Source organism: Sander vitreus, unplaced genomic scaffold (genome assembly GCF_031162955.1).
Source record: "Sander vitreus isolate 19-12246 unplaced genomic scaffold, sanVit1 ctg662_0, whole genome shotgun sequence".
In the NCBI taxonomy this organism is placed as follows: domain Eukaryota; kingdom Metazoa; phylum Chordata; class Actinopteri; order Perciformes; family Percidae; genus Sander; species Sander vitreus.
Window position 1 is genome coordinate 592 of NW_027595752.1, and position 15,485 is coordinate 16,076.

Below are 15,485 nucleotides of genomic sequence, written 5' to 3' on the forward strand. Positions count from 1 at the left end.
CCTTACAACTACATGTCTCCCTGTCACCACTTGGGCGAAATGTTTCAACACTTTCAGCACCGTGGACAGCTCCAGGCAATTTATGTGGGGAAGCGGTGAATCTGGCCATCTCCCTCCCACCACCTGCAATTCGCACATGCCCCCCCCCAGCCAGTGAGAGACGTGTCTGTGTATACCATTATGTGTGACATCACTCTCCCCAGGGGAAAACTGGATGACAGGGTCCGGGGGTTTCCCCAATATGTCAGGTCCGACTGTAAAGAGAGAGGGATGGTCAGCATGCGCCTCCTGTGTCGGGTCGAGGTGTAGGCGACTGAACCATCTCTGAAGTTTTCTCATGTGGAGGAGACCCAGAGGAACCACCACGTGACTCGCAGACCTCATGCCCAGGAGACCAGAGTGTGTGAGGCATGATGCGTGACAGCAGAGAGCTTAGTGTGTCTAGCCATGGCACTGACAGTTTGGCTCTCATAATAGCTGAGTTTATGTCCACGCCCAGATAAACTATTGTCTGTGAGGGGACTAGCGAGCTCTTTTGCCAGTTTATGGCAAAACCCAATGTCTGAAGGTGCTGCACAACTTCCATTGAGTGGAGAGTAGCCCTCTCCTGGGAAGGAGCCATGATAATTAAATCATCCAAATAAAAAAGGACTTTGATCCCTTTCCTGCGTAATGGCTGTAACGCTGTCTCCATGCATCTGGAGAACGTGCGGGGAGCTAAGGAGTAGCTGAATGGCAGCCAATTGTACTGGAAAAGAGTTCCCTGAAAAGAGAAGCACAGGAATTTCCTGTGTTTGGGGAAAACAGAGATGTGGAAATATGCAGCTCTCAGATCCATGGAGGTGAAACATTCGTGGGGCCGCACGCATTCCAACACGTGTCTGATCGTTAGCATGTGGAATGGGCGCTTCATAATGCACCGATTGAATTGAGACAGGTCGAGAAAGGGTCGCATTCTGCCCGTCTTTTTCGGTGTGAGAAAGTAACAGGGATAGAAACCGTCGTTCTCTTCTCCTGAAGGGACGCAGGGAAAAAAAAACATTCTTTGCCAGCAGCTCTGCTGGCTCTGATGACAGAGCATCTATCTCCCCTGAGATGACACGGTTGTTTTCAACACACCGGCCAAACGTGATAAGCTTTGACATCCATGCATTCCTGGGTAGCAAGTTTTCCCACACTGTGCCCCGCTCCGAGAGTGGGCAAGCGCACATCCGTGTGTTGTCTGTTGCCATAGCAACAGAGAGCATGCTGCTATGCCGGGGATGGCAGGGCAGTCTTCGAGTCAGAGCTCTCCCCATCCCGCTCAGACGACCGGGGGTGAGGAGTGACTGTAGCAAGTAGGCGAGTCTGAGGCGCTCGCTCCCGCTGTTTACACAGTGCTGGAGTGACCAGGCTCCACCTACGGCACACATGTGTGCAAGGTGTCAAAGGCGTTATCTGAACTCGAGATAGCATGATAGTTTTCACCACGCCGGTAAGAACCAGGGGAGGGCTGGCGAATTGAAGCGTATAGCCGTTTGTATGCTTCTCCCCACAGCACAGCGTCTTGAGAGGAGGCGCGCCCATATCCGTGTGTTGTCTGTTGCCATAGCAACAGAGAGCGCTGAGCCCTTCCCGCGCTGTGAGAAGCGAGTGCCCGGTCATCACAACCCAAGGTAGGGCTCAGACGGCCGGGGGGTGGGGGCTGTGTGTCAGCTGTTTACATAGCAGTGAGTATCGTGCCCTCCCGCCGCTCTGAAAAAGCAGTAGTTCGATTCTCACAAGTCGTCCACTCAGCCCTCTCACCATTCCGCAAGCTGGGAGGTCGAGAAAGAAAACTAAGTAGGCTATAAACGCGCACTCTGAGTGGGTGTTTGAGCCTGTTAGTTCTGACACAGTGTGGCTGGCTCTGGCCGCGTACTGCACGTAGGCGTGGCGGCGAGTCTGTCTGCATGTGTGTGAGGGGAAACTTGTGGTTCAGTGGCCACAAAATGTTCAAAAAGGCGGACTGAGTAAGAGGGAAAACTGCTTTCTTAAGGGAACTGTGTGGCCCTCAAAAGCGCTGTTATGTTTCCAACTCCAGCTGGAGTGAGACACGCGTTCCCGGCATCCCATCATTGTCACTGCCGCCGCCATTTGCAGATCGGCGAGTGGGACAATAGATTGAGCCGACAAGTGCCGCTCTCCAGGAGGTGTGTTTCCGCATCCCCTCCACACTACCTACAGCTCGTGGCTACCCCAGCCTTAGCGGGGAACAGCCTTAGCGGGGAACAGCCAAAGCTTAACGGTCAGCAGAGCGATGTTGTTCTTTGCCACAGTCACCCAGGCGGTACACAGGTACGCGCGGTCAGTGGAGCGAGCATGGACCTGGTTCGGGGAGACGGCGGTGTGGGCTCCCGTTGGCCGAAAAAAAGGGGCCGTCAGAGGCAGGATGGAGGCCAAGCTCTACCACAGTGGCGGGACCACTAGGAACTTCATTTTCGTGTCGCCTTGAGCCGTGGTGAACGGTGCTTAGCGAGACATCGGAGCCACCCGTCTCCCGGAATCAGGGAATGCTATTCAGCATTTACACAGGTCGAGAATAAGACCCTCAGCGCCCGCCACGGAGGAGAAAAGCCGCCAGTCCAGTGCTTCCCTTCTGGAAAAGAAAAAGGAGACAGCCGAGTGGTGGGCTCCGTAATCCTCTCCTGTTTCAAGCTCCAGTTCTCCCAATGGGGAGGAGGGAGAGCCGGCAAGAGAACCTTCTTCGGGTTGATTGAGTCAGTGAACTCATGCCCGCCAAAGAGGTCCCTTCCGGGATGTCCGGGTGTCGCCGCTGGTGGTATCCTTACTTTACCCGACTGTCCGGCTGGCTGCCATCGTCTGCCGCTTCAGTTCCTCCGTCGGTAAGCAGGCGCAGAACTGTTGGCTGCCAGCGGGGTGCCAGCCCAGGGAACGGGGCCGAGGTCCGCCTCGCTGCACGGGTGGAGATCTGGCGGCCGGATGTAGCCGGTCCATGACTCGGTACGCCGGCGGACACCGCTGTTCTTCGAAGTCTTCAAACTGCTTGTTGCTGAAGAAAAATAGGGAGCAGTTCTATGGTCGTGCAACTGTAATATACAGTAACTGCGGACGTAATAGAGGCCCGTGCTGGGCACAAGGGCGCGAAAGAAATCTTCACGTCTGCGCATGCGTGAAGGGATAAACCCAATAGCAACAGCTCTTAGAGGGCGAAGCCTATACGAAATAGAACATACACATCATTGTAATGTGAGAATAGAAGATGGGGCAGCTTTAAAGGACAGAAAGACAACAATTGAATAAATAAAATGCAAGGTGATGATAAAAAGATGACAGTCTGTGAGAATATGTTTTTTGATTTTGGAGATGGAGAAAACAGGACTAAACAGCTTTATTGATGTGTGGGATGAACGTGAAATCTGAGTCAAAAATGACACCTAAATTGCTGGCAGTTGGCTTGACGTTACTAGACAGTGGACCAAGGCTGTTGGGACTGGTGATGGTGTTTGGCGAATAGTATTATTTCAGATTTTGAGTTGTTCAGTTGGAGAAAGTGTTGGGCCATCTGGTTTACATCTTTAAGGCAGCCTGAGACAGCATTCAGGCTTCAAATTCAAAAGGCAAATTGTTGTAATGTATATTTGATGTTGTACTGTAGATATTTGGAGAAAAACAAATACCTGTAGTATTGCTAATCTCTCCTTCGGGACACGGTATACAATCATAACAGCAGATGGGTTTTCCTTTCTGCAGTACTTTACGAGTTCCTGAATGACAGCTGTCAGTGCACACTGACACAGGAACCTGGCACATAAAGACAAACAAACACACATATTAATGTGTGCTACAAAGCTCTGAGAATTAATGGATAGGTTCACACATGACAAGTCTGTCTGAAAACAATAAGATGTGTCCTGAAAATGTTAATCATCACTGTAACCAAACTGTAATTGAAAAAGACCACCACTTTGAGCAGACTGGATTGGCTGTAGTGATACAGTGTCTCTCTCTCTCTCCCGGTCAGCATTAGCTCGCTCTACCTGGACTAGTAACGTATCAGCATGCGGTAAGGTGTCTGCTCCTTGGCTTGGCTTGGACACAGTGGTCTTGAGCGAGAGAGAAAGGCGATAACCTGAAACGCTCTCACACTTTCTGTTTCTGTTTGTTGACACTACTGTATGCGTGCATCAATAAGTAAGTCTGATGTCCTGTGGGTACAATGTTATGTAGGATCTGTGAATGTACATTAGCAACAGTATGCTAATTCACGAGTGTGCTATTCTATGTGTGAGCTAATATTGCGCATCTGGTCATGTGCGCTGCAAGAGTTACGTTTCTGTTTAGCATTGTTCAGTGCAACTATAACCTATAGTTTAATCTCAGTAACGATGGTATGTAAGCTTATATACTGCCGTTCAGGTAAAGCCGAATGTCCCACTGTACTGCTGTTACACAGATCACGGAGATCTGATTGAGTATCTACTTTACGGCACCGTAGTTAAGTGAATGTGGGTCAAGTTGTAATGTACAGCCCTACCAGCAGGCGGCAGCCATTGTAATACAGTCTGTTTACAGAGGGCATTCAAGTCAAGCCCCCAGGAACAGCGCCATGTCTTAAAGCAACCATGGGCTTTGTTGCTACCGGTTTCTACGAAACACAAACAAACTGTTGCTAGTGTGCATGTCCATCATGACGTCATGGGCCAGTCAACGCGGAAGATCCGAGCTACATGATTGCTTAATGCGCTTTTGAGCAGTCTCATTGGAATGAACGGGGCTTCCCACCAACTGCTGTATCCAGTTCTCTTAATACATCCATGATTCAACTACGTCTGATTTGTTTCTATGTTAACTGTTAGCGCATATGCCAATAGATGGCAAGGATTTAGATATACAGATATACTGAATGCTATCTATTTAATTTAGGATTTAACGTGCTCATATTATGCTTTTTGGCTTTTTCCCTTTCCTTTATTGTGTTATATATCTTTTTTTATGCATGTAATAGGTTTACAAAGTGAAAAAGCCCAAATAACCCGATATAACCTCTAAATACAATTATGAACATAATATGAGCACTTTAAAAACATTCAATGTACACATATACCCTTTCACTAGCAAGGACCACACCATCAACCAAATATGTTATAATTTGATTGCAAGATTGCAAGATTTTTATTGAAATGTCGAAAGAGGCACAGTTGAACTGTGGCCCTGCTCCTGAAATTCTGCTAGGTAGCTTCAATTCACTAGCAAGGACTGCATCATCATCTAGATACATATGAACAATGTATTAATAAAAGAAAATTGGTGTGCAATGTGTGAAGTTGCAGTTGTAGTTGTTCGTTTGCGGACCACTGTAGCACAACAGACCCCCAAAATCTCTAGTTACTTAAGACGAGGTGATGTGGATCTCAGATCATTGTGATATGAACAGATGTAGCGAGGAAACAATGGAGGGACCAATTGTTGTGATTTGTATTACAGTAAGTGTTCTGGGATGCCATTGCAGGAAACTGAGGTGGCGGCTCAAATCCTGAAGAAATGTCTGGAGAATTGAACTGGAGAAATGCCAGACGGGAAGACTAGGTGGTGGAAGTGCTGGTGAAACCAGAAATGAGATCCCCCTTGTGCGGACTCAGAGATGAAGAGAGGATCTGTCACCATTATGCTCTGGAATTTCTGGAGTAGCAGGTAGTTTGCAAGAGTCTTGAAAGGATTAAGTAAAGATGGTACTTTGAGTAAAGGCGAGCATAAACTGACCAGATTGATTGGCTTAGTTTGTTTCAAGTTAGCTTTAGCTTTCATGGTCCCGGTATGGGTTTTGCTTGGCATAACGGAATGGGCATAGAAACAGTTATGATGACGAGACCGAACAACAGGAGTGGTCGTGAAAGTAGCAGAAGCCCTATCAAGCTGACCAGTAAGACAAGAGGGTTGAGGGTGATAGGCTATTAGTGATGTAGTTCTGGGAGTCAACGATCAGGCACATTAGGGCAAGATCTACAGGTTGAACGTCAGTGCCAAACATGGAGGAACTGGTGTTGGGTGAGTGTCTGCAAGATGTGACGAGCTTCTGAACTTGAGAGCTCAAACCCCCAAAACCGGCAGAAGGAGCTGCATCGGTGTGCAGATGAATGTCTTGTGGGTGAGTTAGTTTGTTTGACTTATAGCTTGCTGTACTCATACCCATCCTGGACGGCATTTGGATTAAGGAAAGCGGGATCTCGGGGATGGAGACGGAGGTGCTGGATAAGTTTTCTGCTTCTGTTGCTGGGAGTGCTCTGTGTGGGCTAGCTGAAACACATGTACGACCTGGTTTCCTCCGAATAGATCATATTCCGATGGAGACCATGAAGTCTGTTTTTAAGATTAGTAGTACGAGCAGTACTCTTTTGCGAGCAATGCGATGTTCGGTCTGCCAGAAAAGCGCGGTTGAGGTGTGGCCCTGCTCCCCAAATTCTGCTAGGTAGCTTTGATTAAGATCACCATTTTAATGTTAAATAAATGCTTTTGGGCTACTTACTTGTGTGCCACCATCCACCCAGGTGAGGTTCCTGTTGATACGGAACTTCTGGCCCACTGGCAGTGATGCATCGTAGTGCCCTACTGTCACCAACTTGATGCTGCCACTTTCACTATTTTGCCAGTTTACCAACTCGTATCTGGCCACAGGATCACCGTTGGCATCAAATGACACATCATAACCATTTTGGGAAAAATTTACTTCCTTCAGCTGAGTAAGAACCTGTGAGGATGAAATAAAGGAAAACAGTGAAGGAGTGAATTGAAATAATATAAGATAAAATGAATATTTAATTTCATAAAAGGTACATTATAGGAAAGAAGGACATTGGAGATTTCACTAATGTTCAACTGACCTCTTTGGATTCTATGCTGGTGAATTTGTCACACTGAGTTGTAGAATTTGTTTCCTGACACACTGTTTTATGAATGGCATGAGCTATTGCATAAACAGCCTTGTATACCATGTTAGTGATCCGGAGCTGAGATGTGTCAGTGTACGGGCTCTGGAGCGTCTTTATGTCTTCAGTTCCATCACATAATCTCTTGTCTATGGCTGCACCTAAAAATGCGACAGAGGCTTTGTTATTCATGCATATGTTTATCATTACCGCGCCAAGGAGGTTATGTTTTTGGTTCAGTTTGTTTGTCTGTTTGTCAGCAGGAGTACGGAAAACCAATGGCCTGCTTTTAATGAAACTTGGTGAAAGGTTGAAGGATAGGCCAGGAAAGAACCCATTCAATTCTGGAGTGGATCGGATTCATGGGGCGGATACACAAATTATTCATCACTTTCATTTACATTGCAAGATAGGGTGAAGATCTATGCTCTCTGAGTGCCATTTTAGTTCTTTTGCCAAACGTGCCTTGCAGAAACTCATATCTACATTGTTCTAATGTATTAATATTAATAATAAAACATTATTTTATATTGCATTTCAAAGCACTGTTTTGCAAATATACCTTTTTCTGTTTTTGTTTTAAAATAGTCGCTGTTTTAGTTTTTATCTGGACATATTTTATTTTTTTTTAAGCCTTTAAGTATTCCAGCTTATGTTAACACAAATAAGTTATCAGAAAATAAGCCACATTTATGAAAGGCAAACAAATATATATTTTCCTTAAGTTAAATACTGACATGATTTGTTTTTTAAATGTGATTAAAATGTCAGTACCGTATAATAGCCTAATTAGAACTACATACCTACTTACATAGCCTATATACTGTAAATGATACATGCTGCTAGTACAATTTTTTATCTTTATTTAGCTTGGTGGCCTAATCATAAAAACCACAAACATCCTGATATCAAGTGACAGTCTTTGTTCAGTATCAATACATCTCCCTGTTAATATGGGGTTTGGCCTAAAACAGCTGTAGACATTTTAACACAGGAAGCTCCTTTCAGACAACACACAAAACACAACACAACACAACACAACCACAAGTGAGTGTCTCTCCTATGTTAAACATGAACAACTTTCTCACTTTTTCCCAGCCTGCAGTTGAATGCATCCTCCCAGAACTCAGTAAGCACTGGAGAGGCAGCCACTTTAGAAGGAGAGAGATCCAGCAAGAAGTCTCTCAGACCTGGGATGACAGATTTCTGAATGCCAAATCCGATGGCTCCAGCACAGAAACTGAACCTCTGCATGTCTGTGTCTGTTACCCAGGCTTCACTGCCTATCCACTGACGAGGTGGCGAAGGCTCAAGTGACAACTCCTCCAGCAGAATTCTCAGGTCTACAGGGGATGTAAATGCCACAACAACCATAGCTGTCGACCTGGAGAGAAATTATAGTGCATTGCATTACGTTAGTATAAATACAAAATTTACGTTTTTAAAGAGGCATCAAGAAACTTAACACAAACATGAGATACTTTACTTTTTGTGGTATGTTGAATATACACTATTGGTGTCAGTAAATCTACTTTTTATAATGATATCAATAAAAAAAAGTGAAAAGATACAGTACATTTCCAATTTGTCACTGAGATAATAAAATAATCTGCCATCTTATATTCAAGTTAACATTTGTGTGGTTTTGTGCGCTGAATTTCAGTGTTAGCACAGGGAACAAAAGCACAATCAGTGAAGTAGAAACCTGCGGATAACGTCAGCTATTCTCTTGATCTTGCTGCGTGGGTGGTTCCAATGGAAAGATTCAGAGTATTCCACACAGATCCCCTCTTTGCGTGCTGCGTCCAGGAAAGACGCCATACCATTATTGCCATAGTCTGAATCTGATCGGACAGCACCTATCCAAGTCCAGCCAAAGTGTTTTACCAGCTTGGCCAGCGCGTCAGCCTGGAACTGATCACTAGGAATTGTTCTGAAGAAATTTGGGTACTGCTGCTTATCGGACAGACATGCACAAGTGGCAAAGTGGCTCACCTAAATGAAACAACAGTGTTACTATTTAACGGGAGAGACAAGCAAAACCAGCACTAGTCTATTAAACACAGTTCAACAGAAATCCAAAATATTTACTTGAGGAATGTTAAAGGGCCCGATAATGCGCGAGATGCTGATGGATGGTGTGGACCCAGTCTCACCAACAACAGCCTTCACCATACCAGAATGCGAGCAATTGTCACCGGTGTAAAACACCGGGTCCAGGCCATTTGAAAGCTGGAATGCCACATGCACCGCCACGGGCACCGAGGCGCACGAGTCGTAGATGTGATAACCGAGTTTGATTCCCGGCAGCAGCTCCGTACTGTTGTTTATCTCCTCAATGGCGAAAATCATTGCACGTGAGAAGCGCAGTTCACGGGAGTCAATGCTGCACACAGACACTCATGTCACTGTTTGAATTCAGACAAGGACAATTCACAATTTTAACAGAAATACATAATAAAGGAGAACTGCAATTCATAGTTTTTCACAATAAGTTATAGCTGCACATCTGTGAACCAAATACAGTATACTCAACAGTATACAATCAAAGAGCTAGAAAACCAAAAACACAGGATTAGATAACAGTCAATAATTCACAAGAATCTCAATGCACGGATTATTAATAATCAATTAAAGTTTTAATTTGTTTTTAGGTCTCTTAAATATGTAGGCTATAAAGCAATTGTTAAAACATCTTTCAGTTAATAAACAAAAATGCTTAATTTACAGTCAAATTAACATTAGTCAATATTATATATATATATATATATATATATATATATATATATATATATATATATATATATATATATATATATAGCTAAATATTGAATTGGCACTCAATGTGAAATTTTTTTTTTTACGTTTTCAGTCCAACACAAAACCTGCAACACAATTGTAAGCACATCATACACATCAAAACAATTATATTGCCACACAGTCTAACATCCTCTTATCCCCCACTTCTCCCTCTTACTAACCTTCCTGTGCATCTTAGTGGCTCAGGCATTGTGGTGTAGTTATGCTTCACTGTGTACATGTAGTAGTGTATGGACAAAACACCACCAATAATGAAATCACCATCCATTGCGAATGCAGGGAGACGAGTGGTACCCTGGAGCTTACATTTCACAGATGAAGTCTGAGCGCTGACCCCAGCACCAGTCCTATCCTCTGTAAGCCCAGCCCTTTGTTTAACATCATCCTCAGAACCATTCAAGGCAACATCTGAGTTCAGCCCACACAAACCCAGAGACAGGATCAGGCCAATACAGAGAGCAGAGATCTCCATCCCTCAGCTGTGAGCATGTGGGCATACTGCATGTGTGCTTTATATATTTTCTGACAAAAGCTTCCCTCCCTCTATTGTACCTCAGTTACTGTACATCAGAGAGAGGATGACCTTATTCAGTGGCCTTTGATTAACTCTCGTCTAAGTCTTTTTTGTGGGCTGCATGTACAATATAATGTACATTTAGTGTCTATGTCTCTTTTCTACAATTGTAAAGTTATCGTAGTAAACACATATCTTGCTACACATATCTTCCTAATGCTGTTCAACTCTTACACCTTTTCCTGCTTTGTTTTAGCTCATATTACAGTTAATTTTGTTATTTATCAACCTCGACCCTATTTTCCCATGCATTTGTGTCTAACTTATGTGTGTTTTGCTTTGTTTTATCTTATATTACAGTTAAGCCTAACAAATGTACACCTTTAATCCGATATTAATTATTGTGGATATGGAATATTATTAAAATACAAATGATTTTATAAAAGAAAAGAACCACAAAATTATGTTATGAATTATTTACTTTATTTATCAACTTAATTTTATATTTATATCCTATGATGAAAGAATATTTGTATGTAAGACAATAACATTTCAAAAGGACATTCATAAAATGTTATTTATCAGAAACAAATCTTATCCCTCTCAATGTAGCCTATAACAGTCTCCTTCGATTTGTTCTGAGGTGTACTTATAGAACCCATCATTGCCTGATGTATGAGTTGCTTCATTGGTTAACACCCAAATTTAGAAGGCATTCTCACTGCCTACTTATTTGAAACAACACTTAATCCCAAATAGATCAACATATAGTCTGAGACATACTGTGTACCCCTTTTTCTTTGTTCCCAGAATCTCCAAAGAAATTGGACAACGTGCCTTTAAATTTAAAGCACCATCTGATTGGAATACCTTGCCCACTTCACTTAGATCAATTACTTCATTTGTTTTGTTTAAGGCATCTGTCTTTAATTATTTACAAATAAGCAGCTTTGTTTCTAACTTGACATATTATTATGTTGTTGATTTATTTATTTATTTGCATCTACTAAAATAGCATCATATTTGGGATGTATGCAAATTTACTGTGTTTTTACTTGTGTGTGTATATGGGGGAGGGGGGGGAATCAGTTGTTGTTGGAGCAGTTAGGCTTGGGAGTGATGTATGTATTTGTGAATGTATTTTGTGTTTTGTATTCACTGTTTAATTGTTTTAAGGACCCCCTTGAAAATGAGATGATTCATCTGAAGGGGTTATCCTACTAATACATACATCTAAAAATGAAATTAAAGAAAATGTTGAATGTAAAAAGAAAAACAATTTAAGTCAGCAAGGTGAAGACTTTGTTGGATGTGCACAGCATACATAGTGTATGTTGCCATCTTACCTATTTCCGAGCCTCAGATGTCTTAGGATTGATTTTTGTTCATTAAATGTTTCTTGGTGTTCTTCTCTGGCTTAAACAATATAATGAAACACTTTGGAGCAAATATACACAGTATTAGTCCAAAACTGGAGGCCAGAATGGCAAATATCTCCACAGCCACAGTAAATTTCCCAGGAGAGCTAAGATATGCAGGAATAAAGGTGATCCAGACTGCACAGAATATCAGCATGCTGAAGGTAATGAGCTTGGCTTCATTAAAATTATCAGGTAATTTCCGAGCTAGGACAGCTAACACAAAGCAAAAGACAGCCAGTAGGCCTATGTACCCAAGTACAGCCCAGAACCCAACAGCTGAGCCTAATGCACACTCTAGGATGATTCTCTCCTTGTATATGGTTAGGTTTTTCATTGGAAAAGGGGGACTAAGAACTAACCAAATAGTACATATTAAAACTTGAATAAACGTGAAAGACACTACAGTTATTCTTTGCTGTGGAGGACCAAACCATTTCATCACATTACTACCTGGGAGTGTAGCTCTGAAGGCCATTAACACTACTATTGTTTTTCCAAGAACACAAGACATACAGAGGACGAAGGTGATCCCAAATGCTGTGTGGCGCAGCATGCAGGACCAATCAGAGGGTGCTCCAATGAAAGTTAATGAACATAAGAAACATAGAGTCAGGGAGAAGAGCAGCAGGAAGCTCAGCTCAGAGTTGTTGGCCCTGACAATGGGGGATGTCCTGTGACGATAGAACACAGCTGCTGTTATAATGGCCAGACAGGCACCACCAACTGAGAATGCAGCCAGGATGATTCCTAGGACCTCGTTGAAGGAAAGAAACTCTACAGGCTTGGGGAGACAAGTGTCTCTCTCTGCATTAGGCCAGAACTCCTTGGGGCAAGGAAAACAATCAGGGGAATCTGAAAAATAAAACAAAAAGGGCTTTTAGCAATCGTAATGGATATTTATTGTTGTACAGAACATTGGCTTTGTATAGGAGAAAAACAAATACCTGTAGCATTACTAATCTCTCCCTCAGGACACAGTATACAATCACAACAGCAGATGGGTTTTCCTTTCTGCAGCACTTTACGAGTTCCTGGAGAACAGCTGTCAGTACACACTGACACAGGAACCTGGCACATATAGACAAACACACTCACACATATTCAGGTGTGCTCCCAAACTCAGGATTAATTTATAGATTCACATATTTTTCAAGTCTGTTTGAAAATAATACTCATATGTCAGCATATGTACTAAAATGTTACATTGTCACTGTAACCAAGCTGTAAGCCCTATTAAAGCCATTTCAATGTAATTGCTGGGGGATAAAATATACAGTCTTCTGTGTAAACATCCAGCAATCCAGTTAGTTCTTTTAGCAAAAATTACTTCTTTATGTTACTATCCCTCTGTTTCAGTTCAGCAAAGGAACACTTTCCTAAAGGGGGAATTTCTTAGTAAAATGTCCTAATAAAAATACCCTTACATCATTTCTGACATTGAAATCATATTAAGATTAGATCTTTCCACAGCCATTATGGACAGGAGGAACAATATCAGTAGCTGTCAATATACACATATCATACTATTTCACTAGCAACTACGACGACTACATTTGAACAATTTATCAATAAAAGATTATTCATTCGCGAAGCGTGATGCCGCTAGTTCCGTTTGCTGACGCGTTGTGGGGAAGCTTCGGTAAGGAATCTACGGAGAGGAGAAAGTTGATGAAGAAAGAAACAGCAAAGGAGGGATGGGCACAGAATGTGAGAGTAATTGGGAGAAGAGGGTTAGGTGGGTATTTATAAGAATGCCGGAAGAGGCGCGGTTAAGCTGTAGCCCTGCTCCCAAAATTCTGCTAGGTAACTTCAATTCACTACATCTTTGTGATCTGAACAAATGTAGCAGTGAAACGATGGGGGACCAACTGTTCATGATTTGTATTACAGTTAGCGCTTCGGGATGCCACTGCAGGAAACCGAGGTAGTGGCTCCAATCCTGAAGGAGTGTCCAGAGTAATGAACTGGAGAAATGCCAGACGAGGACACTAGGTGGGGAAAGTGCTGGTGGAACCAGAATCGAGTAACAACTTGTGCAGACTCAGAGATGAAGAGAGGATCTGTCAACATTATGCTCTGGAGTAGCTGGTAGTTTGCAAGAGTCTCGAAAGGATTTAATGATGATAGGACTTTGGGTAAAGGCGAGTATAAGCTGACCAGATTGATTGGCTTAGTTTGCTTTTAAGTTAGCTTCAGTTTCAATGGTACTGGTATGTTTTTTGCTGGGCATCACGGAATGGGCGTGGAAACAGTAATGGTGACGAGATCAAACAACAGAAAGGTTAAATTGTACTGGTCGTAAAGTAGCAGAAGCGCTATCATGCTTATCAGTGAGACAAGAGGGTTGAGGGTAATAGGCTATTAGTGATGTAGTTCTTGGAGTCAAAGATCAGGCACAATGGGCAAGATTTCCATGTTGAAAGTCAGTGTCAAATATGGAGGAACTGGTGTTGGGTAAGTGTCTGCATGAAGGGACGAGATTCTGAACTTGCCAGCTCAGGTGTTCGTTCTGCTGGGAACCATTGTAGAAACCCCCAAAACCGGCAGAAGGAGCTGCATTTGTGTGCAGATGGATGTCGTGTGGGTGAGTCAGTTACAGTTTGTTTGTCATGGAAGAGGTTATTGCGTTCAAGATGGTAAGAAGGCTGAGCCAAGAATCAGATAGGCACAGCTTGAACTGTCAGGGTAGATGAAATTCACAGGTGAGCCATGAAGCTTTCTTTGACTTTCTTTGTGAGCAAGTGGCTCATTTGGCTCGCTTATAGCTAATTGAAGACTTGCATTTAAGAAAGATGGATGGTTGTGCAGAGATTCCAGGGTGGAAACCTTCTGTAAACCACTTGATGAGGAACAAGCTTTGCAAAGTAGGGTTGTAGGGGCGTACAAGGCAGGCATGGCATCCAACAGAGAAAGAGTGAATGTGAAAGAAGTAGCATTGAAACATATTGCATGGTGGAAGTTAGTAGGGGAAGGGGGGGCACTGGCAGCCCAGTCCTAGGAGCACCAGCTAGAGCTTTGCTTGAAGTGCGTGGGGTGGTGGGTGCTTACATCCTGGTGCCAGGAGCTCCAGCTATAGAGAGCTGCTGCAGTTACTGAAGGTTAGTCTGGATCAACTGTAGTACATTTCCATGGCAACGCGCTGGATGTCCCTCACTTTCTGCTCTGTGTGTTGCCATTCTCAAACTCTGTTCCCTTCAGGAAACAACAACAAACTCAGAGCTAGCAAGCTACAGGCTAAAAATAGCAAGTTTTAGAGAAAATGTGGATCATGCAACAAGGCAGGCCTGCTTGGTTCTATGAAAGATTGTAAAGATTTACAAACAACATGTTGATGGCATTAAGTTTCTAACTGGGACGTTTTGGGACGGATTGGTGGGGATTGCTATGGACGAAATATTGTCACGGCATAACTACAACCCTAGGAAAACTTGATACTATTGATACGTCTAGGGGCTTCCAGAGTTTGGCAGCGCGTGCATATGAAACTACAGAGCTATACTTGGTTTGCCAGGCCACAGGTAAAATGAGTGGGCCTACTTGCCGTCCCGTCAGCCGACCAGCTCTCTCACCGTGGTCTGGCACTGTGTAGTCGGTGCTCCGTTGACAGTTCATTTGTAGATATTTAAGACGCGGACAAAACATTAAAGGAACACGGCGACTTATTGGGACTTTAACTTATTCACCGTAACCCCCAGAGTTAGATAAGTCCATACATACCCTTCTCATCTCTGTGCGCGTTGTAGCTCTTTCCGACGGCTCCACCGGTAGCTTAGCCTAGCACGGATCCTGAAGGTAATTGGTTCCAACTAGCCTATTGCTCTGAAT

The 15,485-nt window shown here is 43.4% G+C and overlaps 2 protein-coding genes across 2 annotated transcripts; both read right to left on the reverse strand.

The window, feature by feature from the left end:
- Positions 1-1,251: 1,251 nt before the first annotated feature.
- Positions 1,252-9,993, reverse strand: LOC144514674 (extracellular calcium-sensing receptor-like). Its single transcript, XM_078245616.1, has 10 exons — positions 9,887-9,993; positions 9,770-9,790; positions 8,997-9,291; positions 8,611-8,900; positions 7,994-8,289; positions 6,861-7,066; positions 6,506-6,727; positions 3,776-3,783; positions 2,816-3,031; positions 1,252-1,399 (listed from the first exon to the last, which is right to left on the reverse strand). Exons 1-10 carry the CDS (start codon positions 9,991-9,993, stop codon positions 1,252-1,254), a joined length of 1,809 nt encoding a protein of 602 aa, XP_078101742.1.
- Positions 9,994-11,297: 1,304 nt separating this feature from the next.
- LOC144514676 (extracellular calcium-sensing receptor-like) lies at positions 11,298-14,631 on the reverse strand. Its single transcript, XM_078245617.1, has 2 exons — positions 12,605-14,631; positions 11,298-12,512 (listed from the first exon to the last, which is right to left on the reverse strand). The coding sequence occupies exons 1-2, from the start codon at positions 12,735-12,737 to the stop codon at positions 11,608-11,610; spliced, it is 1,038 nt and encodes a 345-aa protein (XP_078101743.1). The 5' UTR covers positions 12,738-14,631; the 3' UTR covers positions 11,298-11,607.
- Between the last annotated feature and the right edge of the window lie 854 nt (positions 14,632-15,485).

What these genes read in the sequence shown, in the direction of transcription:
- LOC144514676 (XM_078245617.1), bottom strand. Translation starts at nt 12,737, where the DNA reads ATGTGCCAGGTTCCTGTGTCAGTGTGTACTGACAGCTGTTCTCCAGGA. An exon ending in AGAGATTAGTAATGCTACAG is followed by an intron (nt 12,513 to 12,604) that starts GTATTTGTTTTT and finishes TTTATTTTTCAG; the next exon opens with ATTCCCCTGATTGTTTTCCT.
- LOC144514674 (XM_078245616.1), bottom strand. Translation starts at nt 9,993, where the DNA reads ATGGATGGTGATTTCATTATTGGTGGTGTTTTGTCCATACACTACTAC. An exon ending in TTTTGTGTTGGACTGAAAAC is followed by an intron (nt 9,292 to 9,769) that starts GTAAAAAAAAAA and finishes GTCTGTGTGCAG; the next exon opens with CATTGACTCCCGTGAACTGC. An exon ending in GCAGCCAGCCGGACAGTCGG is followed by an intron (nt 1,400 to 2,815) that starts GTAAAGTAAGGA and finishes TGTGTGCCGTAG; the next exon opens with GTGGAGCCTGGTCACTCCAG.